This window comes from Crocuta crocuta, unplaced genomic scaffold (genome assembly GCF_008692635.1).
Source record: "Crocuta crocuta isolate KB4526 unplaced genomic scaffold, BGI_CrCroc_1.0 scaffold77, whole genome shotgun sequence".
Taxonomy (NCBI): Eukaryota; Metazoa; Chordata; class Mammalia; order Carnivora; family Hyaenidae; genus Crocuta; species Crocuta crocuta.
In genome coordinates, this window is record NW_027532172.1 from 850,884 (window position 1) to 869,933 (window position 19,050).

The 19,050-nt window shown below is 55.1% G+C and overlaps 1 protein-coding gene across 1 annotated transcript; it reads right to left on the reverse strand.

Annotated features, from left to right (window-relative positions):
• Positions 1-1,966: 1,966 nt before the first annotated feature.
• Positions 1,967-18,600, reverse strand: HAUS8 (HAUS augmin like complex subunit 8). The gene is given in 12 exon segments (XM_077777127.1): positions 1,967-2,224; positions 2,226-2,382; positions 3,363-3,504; positions 5,276-5,417; positions 6,574-6,732; positions 6,837-6,902; positions 7,476-7,570; positions 7,688-7,780; positions 10,011-10,092; positions 13,075-13,130; positions 15,936-16,000; positions 18,402-18,600. Coding segments are annotated over 12 exon segments (1,128 nt in total). The 5' UTR covers positions 18,431-18,600; the 3' UTR covers positions 1,967-2,182.
• Between the last annotated feature and the right edge of the window lie 450 nt (positions 18,601-19,050).

Genomic DNA, 19,050 nt, shown 5'->3' on the forward strand with positions numbered 1-19,050 from the left:
CCCAATCGAGCCACCCACGCGCCCAGGATATGAAATATTCTCACGTTTTCGATGGTGTCGCAGAAACACTCTATTGGTGACCGCAATGCCCAGACTTTAATGATACCACGCACGGCCGTGCTACCGGGGAAACGAAAGGAGATACTTGAGATATGAGCGAGCAGGGAGCCTCTTCTCCCCTGGGACTGATTTGGAAGCCGGGTGAAGAGCAGCAGTGCCAAGGTGAGGACAACAGCCATCGCTGGTAGGTCAGCACTCTCGCCAAAGAAGGGGGAGACACATCAGTTTTGTGGGCCGGATTGCGCTCTTTTCTCAGCGGTAATGGAGGACTTGAGCAATAACCAGAGTCCCTCTGTCTAGGGTTTTAGACTCGGGTCATGGCCGGTGGCCTGGCCATACAGTCAGGCCACCGGCACTGGAAAGCTGGCCTACAGAAGGGATGCCCGTGCGGGGCATGGCCTGTGGAAATCACTAGAGGAATCTGAGGCGTGCATGGGAACAGGACGCATCTCTGCCCGTCGGGAGAAACGCCTTCCAAGTTTGCAACAGGGCTGGAATCGGCCCAGGGTCCTCACTTGGGGTGGCTTCACGGACACACGACGTGAGTGGCCATGGGGGTCTGGAGCAACGCGGAAATGTGCTCAGATCCTGACAGTCCTCTCGCACCCGCGGAGGCACAAAGTGCCCACAAGAGAGACGGACCCTGCAGGTGGCTCTGTGGCAGGCTGCCCAGTGGGAAGGCCCTGATCAGGGCAGGCAGGCGAGACAGAGGCCGGCGGCCCTGGGGAGCTACAAGCAGGTCCTGACAGGAAGAGACACGGACTCTGAAGGGCTTTGGCTTACCCGCTGGTACGTGCGGGTGCCCAGGGTGCTCTAAGAGAACGGGAACGGAACTTACGAGTTTGGACCCGAGTCACATTGCTTCAGACCGGGGGACATGCTTCTATCCCATGCGGTCTAGCACTGGGCAGAGAGAGCGCCTCGGCAGAGGAACGCTTTGATAGGAAACTGGGATGGGAATTGGCAACATTGCTACAGGGCTGGTAAGTGCAGGGAACGACTGACAAAGGGACTTGGCCTCCTGGACGCCCCCTTCTGTGGACGCGACACTTCCTGCACACAAATGGGGGGAAAAGTGGTCAGGGGCTGGGAAAGAGGTTTCTGGAACTCTGACACAGGAGCTCCACGGGAAGCCCCAGAGCGGGCTTTGAGTGGATGCGGGGACCGGAGGTGTGTGGGTTGACAGAATCACGGGGGAGGTGTGGACGGAAACTGGAACGTTCCGACAGGCCTGATGGGAAGAGCTGGTCTCCGTTAGAGCCTGTTTTACAGGAACGGCTCTGACACCTCCCCAGGGAGGCTCCCCTGCCCACAGCTGGAAATCCAGACCTGCTGGGGCGGGCCCTGCTTGGGCCGCTCGGGTCGGTGGGATGAAGGCAGGAACCAAACCAGAGCAGCCCCGTTTGAACGGCGTGAGGGGTGGCGGCGGCATCTCTCTCCCTCGGACGCATGATGGGGATGGATACTGGGTCTCTCTGTGGAACGTGCCGGTACCCAGGGCTGTGACACAGGCATGTAAATGGGAACCGGCAAACACCTGCGGAGGCACGCTGCCTGGGAAGCAAGACGGCAGGAGCCCCCGAGGTGTAGACAGGGGCGGGCGGGGCCAGCTCCCTGTGCCATGGCGGGTGTGGGCCACAGACCACAGCTTATGGCCAACGCCCGTCTGTGCACCCAGCACCAGTGCTGCGACTCCGGGCTGGGGGAGAACTCCCGTGGGAGGCCGCCTCCTAACCCGCTGTCGGACGGTAAACAGAAGCTCCCCAAGGACGGAAGGATACGAAGGCCTCCCGCAAGTGAGACACTCCTGATGTCCCAGATGCCGTCCCAAGGCTCAGGAGCCGCTGTTTAGAAGAATGTGAGATACCCCATACCTTCTACTGGCCGCTTAAGTAGAAACCAAGGCTCGGCTGCACAAGTTTTATTTTTTGAACATCACGCAATCCGCTCATACAAAATAGCTACGCTGCTGAGGTAGCATCTAAAGTGCTGAAGTTCCCGGAGCATCACGCTCGCGCCCTCGCGGCAGGCGTGTGCCGAACCCGGGGTACAGGACGGGCTTTCTTCCCGACAGTGTGCAGAGGTCCCCGCTTGTGTCGGGGGACACGGCGTGAGCATAGGGTCACGTGGGACGGGGCTCACTGGCACCCAGCAGAAGCGGGGGGCCTGACGTCCCCCGGAGGCTCCCCGCAGGTGCCTTCTCGACTGAAATACCACTGGCTGGAGGCCCTGAGGCCCTGGGTCTCTTCCCAGGCCTCCTGGTTGATCAAGGATGCCTCTTTACTGGCCTCGGCGGAGAGTTCCAGCACCTGGGCAAAGCTCCTGCAGAAACAACAGGGCAGGTGAGGCCTTTTCGTCCTCTGTGCCCCAGAGCCAGACGGCCGGGGCGCCTCGGCCTTGCTGGCTGAGATGTGGGGAAGGGGGCCGCTTCCTCTGTGTTCACGGGAAACCACGGGCAAATAAGCTGTGTCTGAACGGAACTCAGGGAGGCCCATGAGAACAGGACCAGGCAGGCACGAAAGATGATTTCGGGAACACTGACACCGTGTCAGGAGCCGTGCCACAAATGAACGGGTGGCCCACACACAGTGTAGACAGTGGCGGGGAAATACAAGCTAACGCAGCGTGTCCAGCCAGCGGCACCCAAGACCCTTGCACTCTGGAGCCCTCAGATGGGTCCTCATTCAACCTGGGGGGGGTCACCGGCGCAGGAAATGCCACAGTACATGGTGGCTGTTCTGTAGGAGCACCTTTCAAGTGTTTTAGGCATTTCAGGAAGTAACTTGAGCATGACAAAGCAGAACAAAACAAGGTTCTTACAGGGAACAGGAGGAAAGTCCCCCAGGGAAGAAAATCCCCTGGGGGGAAAGACGCGGGGGGTGGGGACCAGCCGTGGGGCACACTGGGACCTGGGGGTGGCTTCCACAGGGCACAGCTAGGTGAAGCCCACCGAGCTATGCTGGCAAGGTCTGTGCCTGTTCTACATGCATTTGTGACAAGTTCTGAGATCACCAGAATCCCTTGCCCGGGGAGTCCCTTAAAGCATGGGCAGCCGATCCACGGGCACCTGGAGGGCCGTCACTCTGAGGAAGTAAAGGGCTGGGGACATCAGGGGCCCCCTTCTCCTGTGTCTGCTGGACAAAGCACACAGGGGTTTGCGCTGGGCTGGAGGTGCCCACCCCACCCCCTGCCCCCTCCTCGCCTTGGTGGACCCTTGCACCTTTCCCCTCTGCAATCACCACAGCTGCCTGCTCTCCAGAGTGCGGCACGCTGCTCCCAGCTTAAAATCTTTTCTGAAGTACCTGCGGAGCTCCAGATCCTTCTTTTGGGTCATTTCCCTGAGTTCGCTCAGCAGGCACAGAGCTTTCAAGTTTTCTTCTAAACTGCCAATCCCAAGTTCTCCCAGCAGATGGCGTGTGGTCATCAATTCGCGCTGCAAACCGTCTGGAGGGGAGGAGGGAGGGTCAGCCAAGGGTTTCAGGGTGCCCCAAGCGACGGGTGCGAAGGGTGGGCAGCTGATTAGAACGTCCGTGTTCACTGGAATGCCCTCAGACTACGCTCGAATTGTGAAGAGCGCAAAGGCAGAGGGGGTCAGGTGGAGGGTGACATTCACGCGCTGGCACCGCCTCTGGGGCCCTTTGCCAGAGATCATGGTGGCCTGAGATGGTGGGTCGGGCATGCCCGCCATCCAGGCAGTCACTGGAACAGACCTGGAAAGCCACTTCGATGTCCTCAACAGAAACCCACGTGAAAGGCCGAGAAGTCTGTGCTACAAGCAACTTACAACTGAGCCTGCAGTTCCCTCTCTCTGTTCCCGTCTTGTGTCCCCACCCCCGAGGCAGCAGCCCGCATCCGGAGCGTGTCCCGCCTGCTCTAAGCAGAACAGCGCCACACCTGCACACAGTGACATTTTGAGAAGTTGAGAAGGATTCCTCCGAACACCCACCCTCCCAACACTTCTCCTTGTGGTCTGGATTGCATCCTCCCAGAGATACGTTGAGGGCCTAATCTCGAGTCCCTGTGAACGTGACTCCCCCCTGGAAATGGAGTCTTGGTAGACAGAACTGAGTCAGAGCACGGTCACAGGGCAGGGCCTGATCTGATACCCGGCATCCTTCTAAGAGGGAAATGCAGAAGCAGCCGTGCTCAAGGGCAAGGCCGTGTGAAGTCATGGGCGGCCTGCAGTGACGCTGGCACAGGCCAAGGAGGGCCAAGAGCTGGGGGAGACACCGGAAGCCAGGGGACAGGTGTGGAGAGCCTCTTCCCTCAGAGCCTCCAGGAAGGGCCAGCTCTCCGAGGCCTTGATTTCAGCCTTCAGACCCTGAACTGACGGGAACGCGTTTCTGCTGTTTTAAGCTGCCCGGTTTGTCGGATTCCAGCCACAGGACCTGGCAACCAGCACCCACAGCACTCAGGAGAGGAGGAGTCCGAGAGCCACAGGCATGTGGTGGCCGCCGTAAGCCTGCAACTGGGAGCCTGCACACAGAGAACAGCTCCACGAGGCTCCTTTCTCCAAACTCCATGCCATTTGTTTCCTATTTCGTATGGAAAAGCTCGCTTAAAAACCATCTCTGTCCGAGATGATCAACTTAGCAACACTCTCTGTGATCCTGAACTGTGTCTGTGGAATGTTCCGGAAGGAAAGTCCGCCTGATTTTAGGTGGCGATGTCCTACCACATCAGCCTCAAGACAAAATGTACCTAGATGGCTGGCAAGGGCCCTCAAAACGTACCTAGATGCCTGGAAATAACCGGATTCCAGGATGACTGAGAACTTGCTGTGGGAGGACACTTGCTCTAAAGAGAATTTTAAGACCGAGCACAGCCCTCTGCATGCCTGCTGCCGTCTTCAAACAAAGGATTAGGCGGGATGCCTATGCCAGTGAGGTAACCCACGGCGCTGCTGGGAAGGCAGCATCTCCGAAGAGACCCCCCCCCCCCGATCTCAGGGGATCACAGCTGTTCCCCAAGAATGCCTCTCTGCAGGGCTGGGAATCACTAGCCTGTTCCAGAGACTGGGCTTCAAACCCCAGCATGGCCCTCACTCGGGTCGCAACCCTGGACAAGCCCCAGCTTTGCTGGTCCCCCGTGTCCTCTGCCACCTGGTGAGGACATGACAAGCGGATAAAGGTGGCTGGCACGCAAGGAGCAGCGGCAACACACACGGGCCACTAGCTGGCCCTGCTCCTTGCCCGGGGGCCGCGCTGTTTCCTACCTAAGAACTGCTGCCCATCCCCATCCAGGTGGATGGACTTCACCGGAAGTTCATGCCTCGTGGCGTCCAAGGCCGTCGCGAACGTCTTGTACTGCTCCTTGAAGCGCTCAGCCAGAGCCTCATAGGGGCCAAGCATCTCGATCTGCAGGCAGGAGGGAACAAGGCCTGTCACACAAGACCCAGGCACACGGAGCATCTGATGTGAAGACACAGGACTGTGCTCTCAGGGTCTCCTAGGGATCCTCCAGGAAGCTTACGGGGGCGTGGTGGCTCCCCAATGGCTCAGCCAGCAGCGAAGTGGCCCAGGCGGCCTATGAACATGGATTCTAGAACATTCCAGGGCCAGGCTCTCAACTGGGATCACAGGCCCAGGGAGGTTGGGCCCTCCTGCTTCAGAGAATTGAGCTGAAATGTCTGCCCCCTCACAAGATAGCCCAGCAACCCCCTTTTCCCTCACACGTGCTGTCGGGGTCTTGGGGGCAGGGGACTGTAAGCACACATTTGATTACTTGTCTCTCCTTTTCCTTACACTGTGAGCTCCATGAGAACTGAGACCTCGATCTTGGCTCAGGACCCGGCCACAGGCTGTTCTCTCTTCCTCTCTCTCTCTCTCTCTCTCTCACACACACACACACACACCGTATTATGGGTTGGATCGTGTTCCCCCCAAATTCCTGTTGATGTCCCAACCTCCAGCGCCTCAGAATATGACGTGACTTGGACACAGGGCCAGCAACAAGTAACCGAGTTAAGGCAAAGTCATCAGAATAGATAGGCCCTGATCAGAAGGACTGATGTCCTCAGACAAGGGGAAGATGTGGGGGCACCTGAGGGCCTCAGTCAATAAGCACCCAACTCTTGACTTTGGCTCAAGCCATGATCTCATGGTTTGTGAGTTTGAGGCACGCATCAGGCTCTGTGCTGACAGAGCACAGCCTGCTTGGGATTTTCTCTCTCTCTCTCTCTCCCCCTCCCCCACCCCCATTTTCTCACTCCCAGGGCTCTGTCCTGTGCGGGCCACACGGCACCAAGCCAGCACCCTGGCCCTGCAGGAAGGCCCAGATCACATCTTCGTGTCACTGAGCACAAGGGTCAGGTGCCGAAAGAACAGGTGCCGTGTGTGCTGGAGGGACAGGTCCCTGTGGCTGGTCAAACTGTCACACACCCACACCCAGTGGTGTCAAAAGCTGGCCACGGGGTTAGAGCTGGCAGCAGTGACGCGTACTGCCAATGGCCCCTCCTTCCCTGCTGGGACCGCCCCTCCGGGACACGTGGCCCGGAGACCAGCCGCCGCTGACCTGGGCGTCTAGGACGTCTGCCAGCTCCCGCTTCCTCTGACAGAGGAGAAGTCTGCGCTTCAGCTCGTAGGCCTTCGTCTGCAGCTTCTCCGTCTCTTTGCACATTATCAACAGATTCCTTTCCGCCTTCTCTTCGAATGGAACGAGGTTGTTCTCCATCTGCCAAGCGCACAACAGGAGTTCAGGCCGGAGGCCACGATCTCTGCGGCTGACTAAGGCCACCCCGCCGGCCGCGCCACGCGGGGACCAGGCTCCGTTCTCACCTTTACGGCCAGCAGAGTCAGGAGCAATGTCTGGGATTCCATCATTTCCATCGCCTCAGATGGGTCCTTGAGGGGAGAAGACATTTCTGGTGGCCAACACGTTGGCATGAATCCAGCCCTCCCCCAGACGGGCAGACAGCTCACCTTTGCGAACTTTACTCAGTTCAGCAGTGTGAGGGTTCTGTACTGTGCGTTTCTACCTCCTGGTTTAGCCTCTTTGGGCACTCTGAGCAGGCAGGGGACGCTCTGGGCCCCGCCCGTGGCTGGCTGCTGGAGGGCCGGCGGGGGGCACCCATCCGGTCACTGCTGCACCGGAACCCGGACCTCCCACCCCGCTGAGACCGCAGCCCAGTGGTCCTCCCCAGGGGACAGGGCCTGGCACAGCATCGGCCAATAAGGCCCCAGATCTCATTTGTCACGTGATGTCGTGTTCGTAACTACTCCCGTACAAGTACTCGGGAGAACGTGAACTCTAGCAACACTCTGAGAACGCGTGTGGCCTCGGCTCTGTCCTAAAACGCATGCACGGCTGGCCTGTCCCGTCTTCGAGCCTCAGGGTGGTGAGTGGCACCTGCAAGGGCAGGGGCTGGTACCCCATTTCTCTGACTCAGCAGCTCCCCCCTCATTTTGGACACTTACTGGGCTCTTCTTCTGTGACGCTGAAAAGGACGTTGACTCGGTTTTCTTCGACATCGTTTTTTCTAACTGCGGGGTCCTTCTAACCATGCTTTTGTCTAAGGTCAAGGAGAACATTTTGAAGGTGAGAGGAACTTACCCAGGAGGCCCGCTGGGACGCGCCGCGACACCGCCCTCCCCTGCCAGGGAAAGCGGGGCCCGGGCGGACGGCTTACCGTTGATGGCCGAGAGGTCCAGGTCAGGCGGGGCGGTGCCGTGCCCTTCCAGCAACGTGGACTGCAGGTCGCCCTTCCCGACTCCACTGCTGTCTGCGGGCCCAGGGAGAACGCCCAGAGGTCAGCACGGTCTGCGTGGCACTATGCATCTCCACCAGGACGGGCGACTTTCCTGTCTGCTACCGCCTGCTTCCAAAACCCATTTCGTGGGAGCTGAGCAGCCCTGAAGGCTGAAAGACCTTTGCAAGTTCCCAGCCAGTGGGCTGGTTGGATTTCAAAGCAGGACCAGAAACGAGACGCACGCTGGGTAAGCCAGAGACGCAAACACACCTTTCTGTGCAGCTTAATGAAAAACGCCGCGTCCCGGAAAGGAGTCTGGTGCGCACCACGCACTTGTTCCTCCCTCTGCTTTTCACAGCTTCTGGACTGTTTATCTTCCCTGGGAGTTCCCTTCGTCTTTACCCTCTATTTAAAACTGTGAAATTATGCCTTCCGCCATCTAAACTGGGCCCTGGGGTACCGCGGGCTTCAACGAGGCAAGGGCTCCTGCTAAACGAACAGACGGTATGCAGAGGTCTCTCTGTCGCATTAGCAGCTAAACAGAAAGTGATTTAATGAGCAGCCACGAAGTTGAGGAAATGAGGACATGGAGATAAAACAGTGCAAAGTATAGGGAATGCCACCCGTCATTTGGATTTTTGAAAAGTTTTGGGGAAACAAAAATCTACCGCCCTCCCAGGCAAGGGGATGGAAACCTGAAGGGGGAAATAGGACTTTTTATTGCTGTTGCTTTTGCACTGGTGACAGCTTCTGTCATCCGCACGGACAGCATTTCCACGGAGAGAAGTGATTTCCCAGGGAGCTATGCAGTGGAGCTCCAACGAGCAGTCCCTCTCAATTAACCCATGGTTATGGGTTTTTTTTCTTAATGTCTGTTTTTCAGCATATGTGCTGCCGAAGCGAGCACAGTTTTTATTCTGGGGGAGAGGGTGGGCAGAGGATCCGAAGCAGGCTCCGCATTGACAGCACAGAGCCCAATGCGGGGCTCCAACTCACCAACCATGAGATCACGACCCGATCTTCAGTCGGAGGCTCAATGGACTGAGCCCCCAGGCGCCCCAGGACGTGGCTGGCCCCATTCCTGGTCCCTCTGGCTTGTACACCAGTTTTCCCAGCTTGACCCATGGCCCTCAACCCAATAGCATGAGAGACTAAAGAGCCCGGGCCCAGCTCTGTGTGCTGCTTCTCAATCGCGTCCGGGTCGAGGAACACCACAGACGCTGACACACATCTAGACCAGGACCAGCAACTTTTCAATCTGCCAAAATGTTACTATTCCTGTTGACCAGAGGCCCTACTGATAACACAAAGTCAGGAAACATGTATTTTGTACGTTGTGTATGCTACACACTGCATCCTTACGCACGTTGTGTTATTCTCACGCGTGTGTTCTTACCCATACCGCATCCTTAAAACAAAGTAAGCCAGAAAAACGGAAACGTTAAGGAAGCCACAAGAGAAAACACATGTGTGGCCCCGCGCTGTGACAAAGCCACATAGAAGTACGCCAGGCAGTTTAACTCGTGCTGTTCAAAGGTCAACGGCACTTAATTTTTCCGATGAGACTCAAAGCTGTTGCCGTTTTGAACAAGGAGGTGAGAGCCAAGGAACAGTTTTGCTTTCTGTGAACTGCTTTCATGCAGAGGAGCCGCCAGTGATCGCTGGAGAAGTGGGCACACAAGAAATGGGGTGCAGCGTTGGGGAGAGGCCTTCCCGGAACCCGGGATGGGCACACCGGTTATAATGGGACACCTAACACATAGCAACGATCTGAGTGGCAGAGCATGAGGGCGCTGCCACCCTCCTTGGCCACTTTTCCATTCCCTTTCACAACGAACACCTATGTCGGCAATCAGGAAAACGGCAAGGTTTTCTTATCGCTTTGGTGACAGCTTCTAGAAGGGGACACCATTACGAGGAAGACCTCACCCAAGGTGGCCAGAGGCAGGAAGATGAGGTCTCACACCCCCTCCACCCAGGAAACAGTCACGTGGCCAAGGAAGCGCCATGTTGGAAATGTGGCTCTTATGCCAGGCCACACAGGAGGTAACCCCCCCCTTTCCCCGGCCACTTCCCTATAGCTCCCCCGATGGGCGCAAATCTATCCTCACACAGAAACCCTTTCACTAGCTCCTCTTCCTGACACTTCCCAAAAAGAGGGAGGTTTATTTTAATATACCTGAAAATAAAATTCACCACCATGTTCATCCCTTACTGAATGCACTTGAGGGCTGTTTCACACCCTCCCTCCGTCTTTACACACCTTTGCTCTTCTGGAGCAAGTGGACTCTCCTTGCACCATCAGGCATCTTCCCACTGGTCTTCGATGCATCTGCTGCAGAAGCCTATTAGGGGAACACGTGACATTCGGGCAGAAGACCCCTCCCCTTTGTGAGAAGGGGCCACTTCATGGTCTGTGCAACTAGTACCTGCTATTACTTTGAAGTAAGGCATAAACTTAGAGAGTTCTGACCTTTAATTACATATACACAGGATGAACTAATTTTGTCAAAAAGGATAGCCTCCCATGCACAGAATATAGGAAACCACCAAAAAGCTTGCCAGGGATTATCTCTGACGTGGCCGATTCCAGGGGACTGATTTTCTATATACTTTATAGTATTTACCAGAATTTACTTTATTTTTTTAAGTAAGCTCCGTGCCCATATCATGGGGATCAAACTCATGACCCTGAGATCACGAGTCACACGTGCTCTACGAACTGAGCCAGCTAGGCACCCCCCCGCCCCCGCCCTGTATTTACCAGCTTTATACAAAGAACATACTACTTCAGTCACCAGGAAAAACAAAATTTTTGTACACGTATTAATCTTCAAAACATTAAAAAAAAAAACAAAAAGAAAACCTTGTAAAGAGCAAGAATATTTCAATGCATAGCCACCACTTATATTCAACCCCCTAATGGAGGTCTCAGAATAAAAAATAAAAGGCAAACAGATAAAGAAAAAAAATAAAACCCTCTTCTTATATATATGACACGATTTATAAAAAAAATCCCAAATACTACCAAAACTAATAAACAAGTTTATTTAGCAAGATCGCAGGATATAGGGTCAACATAAAAAGATCCCATTTCTAGCAATGAACCAATTTGGAAAGCGAAATTCAAAGATAGTACTATGTAAAAGTTCTCAGCAAGGAAAAACAAAACTATGTATGGTGACAGGTATTAACTAGATTTACCGGGGCGACTATTTTGCAATATATACAAATGCTAAATCATTATGCTGTATACCTGAAACTAATATAACTTTGTATGTCAATCATACCTCAATTAAAAAAAATTCTTCATTTATGAAAAAAGAAAGGGATGCCTGGGTGGCTCTGTCAATTAAGCATCTGACCTCAGCTCAGGTCATGATCTCATAGCTCGTGGGTTCAAGCCCCACGTCAGACTCTGTGCTGACAGCTCAGAGCCTGGAGCCTGATTTGGATTCTGTGTCTCCTTCTCTCTGCCCCTCCCCCGCTTGCTCTGTCTCTTTCTCGAAAATAAATAAACATTAAAAAAAGAAAGACAAGACAAGACAGTATCACATATAACATCACTAAAAGCCATCTTGGGGCACCTGGGTGGCTTAGTCGGTTAAGTGTCTGGCTTTCGCTTGGGTCATGATCTTGTGGTTCATGGGTTCGAGCCCCGCATCGGGCTCTGTGCTGGCTGCCAGCTCAGAGCCTGGAGCCTGTTTCAGTCTGTGACTCCCTCTCTCTCTGACCCTCCCCTGCTCTCTCTCTCTCTCTCTCTCCTAGAAATAAATAAAACATTAAACTAAAAAAAAAAGCCATCAGACACTTAGGTGTAAACCTAACAAGATATGGGGAAGGGCCTGTAAGGAAAGGAAGGCCAACATGACCAAATAAATGGATAGGCATACCATGTTCATAGATTGAAAGCCCTGGTGTTTTCAGGATGTTATTCTCCCTAAACTGATGCACAGATTCAACACATTCAAAATCCCAGCAGAAATTCTGGTAGAAAATAGCAAGCTAAATCTAAAACTTCTATAGAACAGCAGAGGGTGGCTCAGTCGGTTAAGTGTCCAACTTTGGCTCAGGTCATGATCTCATAGTCTGTGAGTTCGAACCCTGCTTCAGGCCCTGAGCTCAGCACAGAGCTCCTTCGAATTCTGTGTGTCTCTCTCTCTCTGCTCCTCCCCCACTCATGCTCTATCTCTGTCTCTCAAAAATAAATAAACATTAAAAAAAAAAACTGCCATTCCAGCCTACCAGAGTAAAAGACAGGTAGCGAAAATACCTGACTGAATTTTATCATAAACTAAATTGGGAAAATAGGAAAAGTAACACAATGTCAAGACAGTCTCAGTATGTGCACAACGAAAGACACATAATGGGGTAACTTACTGTTTCCATTAAACATCACAAGGAGCATGTTCTCATGGTAAGTGTTTCATTCCATCATTTTCGATGGTTTCATAATTATTGTGGCGGGGCTACAGATAGTTCACGAACCTCTGCCTCTAATACTGGGTGATTCAGGCACGTCATTTTCTCCCATAGTCCTTCTAGAAGACCCTGTAGGTGTTTTTCAAACACTAGTCAAGGGCACGCCTAGGTAGCTCAGTTGGTTGAGCCTCTGACCCTTGATTTTGGCTCAGGTCATGATCTTGCAGTGAGTTCGAGCCCTGCATCAGGCTCTGCGGCTGAAGACCACTTGGGATTTTTCTCTCTCCCTCGCTCTCTACCCCTCCCTCGCTCTCATCTTCGCTCTCAAAACATATTCTATAAATATAGCCAAGGCCAGGGACTGTATGCCGGGCACCCAACAGAACGGCTTCAAGACAGAATCCAGAAAGGAATTATCAGGTTGAAAAGCAGGAATGGGGGGCGCCTGGGTGGCTTAGTCAGTTAGGCGTCCGACTTTCGCTTGGGTCATTATCTCGTGGTTCGTGGGTTCGAGCCCCGCGTCGGGCTCTGTGCTGACTGCCAGCTCAGAGCCTGGAGCCTGTTTCAGAGTCTGTGACTCCCTCTCTCTCTGACCCTCCCCTACTCACACTGTCTCTCTCTAGAAATAAATAAAACATTAAAAAAATTAAAAAAAAAAAGAAAAGCAGGAATGATTTCAGGTTTCAAAAACAGTCATGTCTTTGTAAAGAGGATCCTCAAAGAGATCGCCGCTCACAAAAGAGACTCAAGACTGGGCGCAAAGGACGCGACAATCACAGAGGCAACTGGGCGAAGTCCCCGAAAGGCCTGTTTCGGGACCATGCTGCGCCTGGCTCATGCGATTTGTGTCAGAATTCCAAGTTCCAGCAGAACTCCACTCAGAACATTCAAAAAAAAGTTGTTACCTTTTTGGTGGTTTTCTTCTCGTACTGCAGGTATCGGGACTCAACCACTCTTCCACCTGTGGGGGACACACTGTTGGTTTATAACAAAACTACAACAGTGGAGTGTGAGAACTGCCCCCCCCCCACTGCTACCATCGAGAGCCCAGTACTATGCCCTCCCCCCCATCAACAGCAGGGACAGAGGAGCTGTTCCGGCTTGCTCTTCTCAGATCCTGTCCTTCAGCATCCTTGAGCATGTATGGGACACCTACTGTATACAAGAACATGGATGGGATACCTGTGGCATACAAGTCCCTGGGCTGGGGACAGAGCCCCAGGGAGCTGCAGGAGCTATGATCAAGGAATATGAATGAATAATCTCAAAGCAGAAAGCGGATTCAGGGGCAGGGCAGGGACAGGAAGTAATACTTTTCAAGGAGGGGCGCCTATCTGCCTCCTCCTCTCCTCCCAACTCACTCCCTGTGGTCGAGACCCCAACCACCCCTTTCTTCACCCAGGTCTGTGTATGACCCGCTCCTGGTACGGGCCTTTCACACCTCTCTACCCCCTTCCCTGGCTTAGGACTGCTTGGCAGACTTGCTCGGCGCCGAGGCCATACACCTTGGTGACCGCCCAGCCCCAGGCCCCCTTCTGTGCCCGCCCTGTGCCAGCAAGGGGGTTTCTTTCAACGGCCCCAGTGACCTCCCACGGTCCTCTGCTCTGTTCCCCCACCCCTACCCTGGACCCTCCCTTGCACCTTCTCCTCCCACTTTCCACACTGGGCCCATTCCTCCAGTGGGCTAGGGACCAGATTCCACCTCACCGGGAACACAGCAGCCGCCCCAGGAGACCCTCCCACCTCAGCATCCAGCAGCCTCCCAAGTTCGGGGCCATATCCTGGCCACACGGTGTGGAGGGACCTCTGTGCTTTGGGGTAAAGCAGACCCTCCACTCTAGGTGCTGGAGCCCGCCCTCACCCCCGCACCCCAACCCCAGTTCCTCTCCCCCGTGGTCTTCCTGCTATTCTCCCCCCCACCTCCACCCTCTCCCCCAACTTCTCTGCTCCCCTTTCCGATGCCAGCTCCTCCTCCTCTCCTCCCCTGGATCCCACCCCTGTCCAGGCTGGCTCTCACGAGCACCACTGCACCAGACAAACTCCTTTCGGAAAGACCACCGAGATCTCCCTGCTCCAAAGCCCACCAACCTACTCCGAGTCCTCGTTCTGAGCACAGCCACTTCCTGGCACCCTCCTCCCTACACATCTTGTGTCCTCCCAGCCAGCTGCCCCCTTGGTGGCAGAGGATGCGCGGCCTCAGAGATCCATTAGCCGGCGAAGCCTCTGCACCTCCAGGAACCTCGCGCGTCTCATCTTCCCACCTCGCTGCCCTCACTCCTGTTCCTGCCACTGTGACCACGCTCGCTGCGCCTCCAACCAGCAGGCACACCCCTGCCCCCGCCCTCCTTCCCAGCTCCGCTCAGCCCGGCACCTCCCTTGGATGGGGAAGCCACCCACATCCTGTTCTATCCACATGGTCCGACACCCCTAGTGTCTCCTCACTTCTCTATTTAATCCACTGCCAATCTGTCCTGCTCCAGGCTACGTGTCACCCCCCAGGAGGGAGTAGGTGCTCAGCCAGGCAGCTGACGCACGATTCTACACTTTTTCTAGGTACACCCAGAGCTCAGAGATCTCCCTTTTTACTGAAGAGACCCAGAAAGACTGACACTGTTAACATCGTGCTGCTTGACAATTCGGTTAGGTGACATGGTGATTTCAACCGGATCTTCATGCCAGGATTTCATCTTTCCCTGGGGCTGGGGGGGGGCCACAACCCTAAGTGGAAAGGAGGGACATCCAGAGTTCACGGGGAGCCTGGAGCTGGACAACGAGCTAGTGATGGCCCTGAGTGAGCCTTGGACAAGGAAGAGCGATGCCTGCAGGGTGTGCGGGCTCTGACAATGGCGCAGGAGGCACTTAAGGGTCAAGGCCAACACCACACAGGGCCCAGGAGAGAAAATGAAGACACACCAAGGGTCTGCCACTGGACGTCAAGTGAGGGATCAGGGCAAAGAACACCCCCCATTTCTAGGCACGGGAAGCCATCTTGCTTTCAGTCCACTACCATCCACAAAGGATCCTCTGGGAGGATCTCAGGCCTGGGGTTCCTTCAACAGTTGACAAGCGGCTTCAGGTTCCCAGAAACTAGGAACGTATGTATTTGTTTGAAACGGTGGATTTTCCACGGAAGCAGTATTACGATGAGCGATATAATTTGTGTTCAAGAACGAGACCACATGCAGACGTAATAAACGTTATAGACGAACAAGATGGTCAAGCAACGCGGTAGCGTAGGAACCTCCAGTCGCTTGAACTTGGATCTCCGCTCTTGCCGGGCCCGGGTGCACAGCACGCTTGAAGGGAGTAGTTCATTGTATCAGAGGCTTGTGCTCTGGCAGGGCAATCTTCTAGTCCCCTGCCCAAAGCGGCACTGCCAAGTGTCAAGGGAGGCTGTGGCAGTGACGGCAGACCCCACATGGGGACACCAGGTGCGGGCACGCCCCCGAGGGGCTTACAGAGAAGAAACTGTGACTCCGGAGGTCGACAATGAGTTCAGCTCGCACCCTCCTCGGACCCACACTTCCTTGTGGCGAGTCCTGGGCGCAGCCCGTGACCCCTCCCACGGCTGGAAGGGCCCACTGCCCTAGATGACCTCCACCGGGTCCTGCCACACCCCTGGCTGCAGGCCTGGGCGACCATACTCAGAATCACATGAAGGTGCATGGGCAATAAAGGCCCTAGCTCCCCTGCTCTGGTCTGGATGTTTCGTCCCTGAAAGCACTTTCCCAAGCTGGATCGTGAGAGAGCTTGCAGTTTTGCTCACCTTGCGTCCTTCTTCCTTTCATCTTAGCGCCACCAGGAGTACCGGGGCCCCCTGAGGAAGGCTTCCTGGAAGAGGGAGACAGAGGTCTTGTTAACATAGTTGGCTAGGCTCGGAGAAGGCAGCGAGGAGCCTGGGCTTCCTCAGGACTACCCTGTCCCAGCACCCCAATGGCCGCAAGGCAGGGCCGCCTCGACTGGAACGGGGACACAGAGCCCCTGCCTGGCCCAAGCTGAGGAGGGCCCAGAGGAGGAAGAGTGATATAAGCACCAACTGTATGCTCCTGATGCCCCCCAGTGAACAACAGACGGAGCTCCTTCCTGCGAGGGAAGAACAGCGTTTTCCTGCTGGGCCATGTGAAGAGTGCCCCAGACAGGTAAAGAGGTGGGGAGTAGACGAGAGATCAAGCCCTGTCTGCTCAGGTTCATGGTGAAGGACATCCAGAGGCAGGGATCAACAAGGGCAAGGGCACAGGGCAGAGAAGAATGATGTCAAAACAGAAATTGATCAGCCCTATGGCTTCACTGGGAACACAGGCAGGGATACGGGGTCAGGAGGAGAGAGGCTGAGCTGGGCAGAGTCCTGACTTCCCAGCGTAAGGACTCAGATCTATTTCTATAGTCTACTTACTGGTAACCTTTCTCTGTAAAGGGCCAGACAGTAAATATTTTCTACTTCGTGGGCCATATGTTCCTGCCAGGAAATAACGACCCCTGAATATCATTCAGCCCTAAAGAGAGGTACTGATACATGCTAAAATGGATGAATCTCAAAAATACTATCCTCGAGGCACCTGGCTGGCTCAGTTGATGGAGCATGAGGCTCCTGAGTTCAAGCCCCACATTGGGGGTAGAGTTTACTCCAATAAATAACTAAACCTCTTCAAAGTATATACATTATCCTCAGTAAAAGAAACCAGACACATAAGGCCATATTTTGTAGGACTCTATATATCTGGAAAGTCCAGAACAGGCAAACTGAGATGGAAAGCTGATTGGGGGTGGTCAGGAGCCACAGGCTGCCGAAGAGTGGGGAGTGACTGCACATAGATACAAAGTTTCCTTCTGGGCTGGTGAAAATGTTCTAGAACTCTGCAGAGTTGGTGGCTGCACCTTGTGAGTCTTCGTGCCATTAAATCACTTGCTTTAAAATGGTTCATTTCCAGGGCACCTGGTTGGCTCAGTCGGTTGAATGTCCAACTTCGGCTCAGGTCATGATCTCACAGTTCGTGGGTTCGAGCCCCACGTCGGGCTCTGTGCTGACAGCCAGCTCAGAGCCTGGAACCTGTTTCAGATTCTGTGTCTCCCTTTCTCTCTGACCTTCCCCTGCTCACTCTGTCTCTCTCTCTCTCTCAGAAAACACTGAGGGGCAGGGCAGGGACCTGGGTGCAGTGACCCCTGCTGACGTGAGGACAATCAGCTCACTGCAGCCACCTCCTGTGTGGCAGGCTCTGAGGACCCCCCAGCCTGAGCTGGGCCACATGAGAGGCACCCTCACAAAAGCTCACTAGGTGCCAGAAGCTCTGCTCCTTCGCAGAACCCTTCCAACCCTACAAACACCTCACCATAGGTCTGCTTTACCCTTGTTTTCCAAGCAAGGACCTGAGGGTTTGAACAGGCCACCCGGGGCAAGTCTCAGAGCCGGCAAGGGACAGAACCAAGATTCCCTATGAGGTCTGAGCCAGCGCTCTGGAGTCAAACTGAATGGGGGGGCGGGGGGTTCACTACACCTGCGTCAGACCAGGTACCACCCTCCCCCCAAACCTCAGAGAGACTAATGGTAATCTCAGGGTAACAGCGGGTGGAGAAACCCCGAGTGATTTCAGTTGCCCTGTTAAACTTCCATTTGCACTGCAACAAATAAACATCGTCCGGAAGAACAAATAAAACAAACCTAGCCCAGGTATGGCGCCTGGCACCGATAAGCGTTCAAAGTATGGCTCTCTTGGTCTCGCTGTGACAAATGGCCTTCCCTCCCTGAGCCTCTATTAGGTCGTCTGTAAATACGATGCACAGAGAAAGGAGACTGGGAGGAATTAACGGAGATAGTTGAGTGGCCCTGCGCTTGTCCACTACCAACGTTAACTGTAATAACCACAAATCGCATTCAGGGGCCGTGCACTGTTCTAAGCGCTTCTCAGTTTCACACAAGGCCTCCGAGGTTGAGCGGCGGCGTCATTCGGCCGGTTTCGCAGGGGAGGAAGGCGGAAGCACAGAAAGGTTAAGCCACTAGCCAAGGCTCGCCCCGCACCCACTGAACTGACTCGGGACTCAAGGTCTAGTTCCGCGCCCACGTTCCCGAGCATGCGCAAGAGGCCGCACCCCGCCTCCCCGAGCCTGTGCACCCTCGGTGGGTCCAAAAGGGATCGAATCCCCAGCCCCCAACTCTGCTGGGCCTCCCCCACCAGCTCCCGGCCATGGCCTTCTCGCCAGCACTGACAAAACCCAGAGACGCGGCGCCTCAACTCACCCAGCACCGCGCCCCGAAGAATCCGCCATTTCCCGCCTTTAACTCAAAGGCCGGCTCCTCAAGTCCGTGTTCCCGCCCCCTCGTCCCGGGCCGGGCCATATTGCTGCGCCACAGGAGGGGTGGCCATGGGCCTCCGTGTGCGTGCCTGCGGGTGGAACGGGCGAACTCTGCTCGCGCGCCTCGCTGTGTTCCCCTCACACTTGGTTTCATCCGCCAGCGGCAGGAGGCGGTGGCTGGAGCGCGTGNACGGCTTGGTGAGGGAGTTTACGGATGGGGAGGGAGCAGGTCTTGTGGCTGTCAGCAGCAGCCTCTCTGAAGAGGACGTGGCTTTAGTGGTAGTTGGGGGGTCGCAGGAAACGGGGCTAGGAGGGGGAGACGCAAGGAGGCGGGGTTGAGAGGCCCAGGCTGGGGACGTGGGGCAAGGCCGGTGGGGGTACAGCCGAGATGCGATTGGGGGAGAGGGTACAGAACGGCCCAGGCCGTCTGCCCTCGGTGGACGAGCTAGGGAATGGTTCCTGGGGGAGGGAGGCGCCTGGGATTCAATGGATGCTCAAACTCTGGAGGTCTGAACCCACTGGTGCGGTGGCTGGCGGAATGGGGAAGGGGGGAAATGGGGGATGGGAGAGGGGGAGAAAAGCAGTGGCAAGAA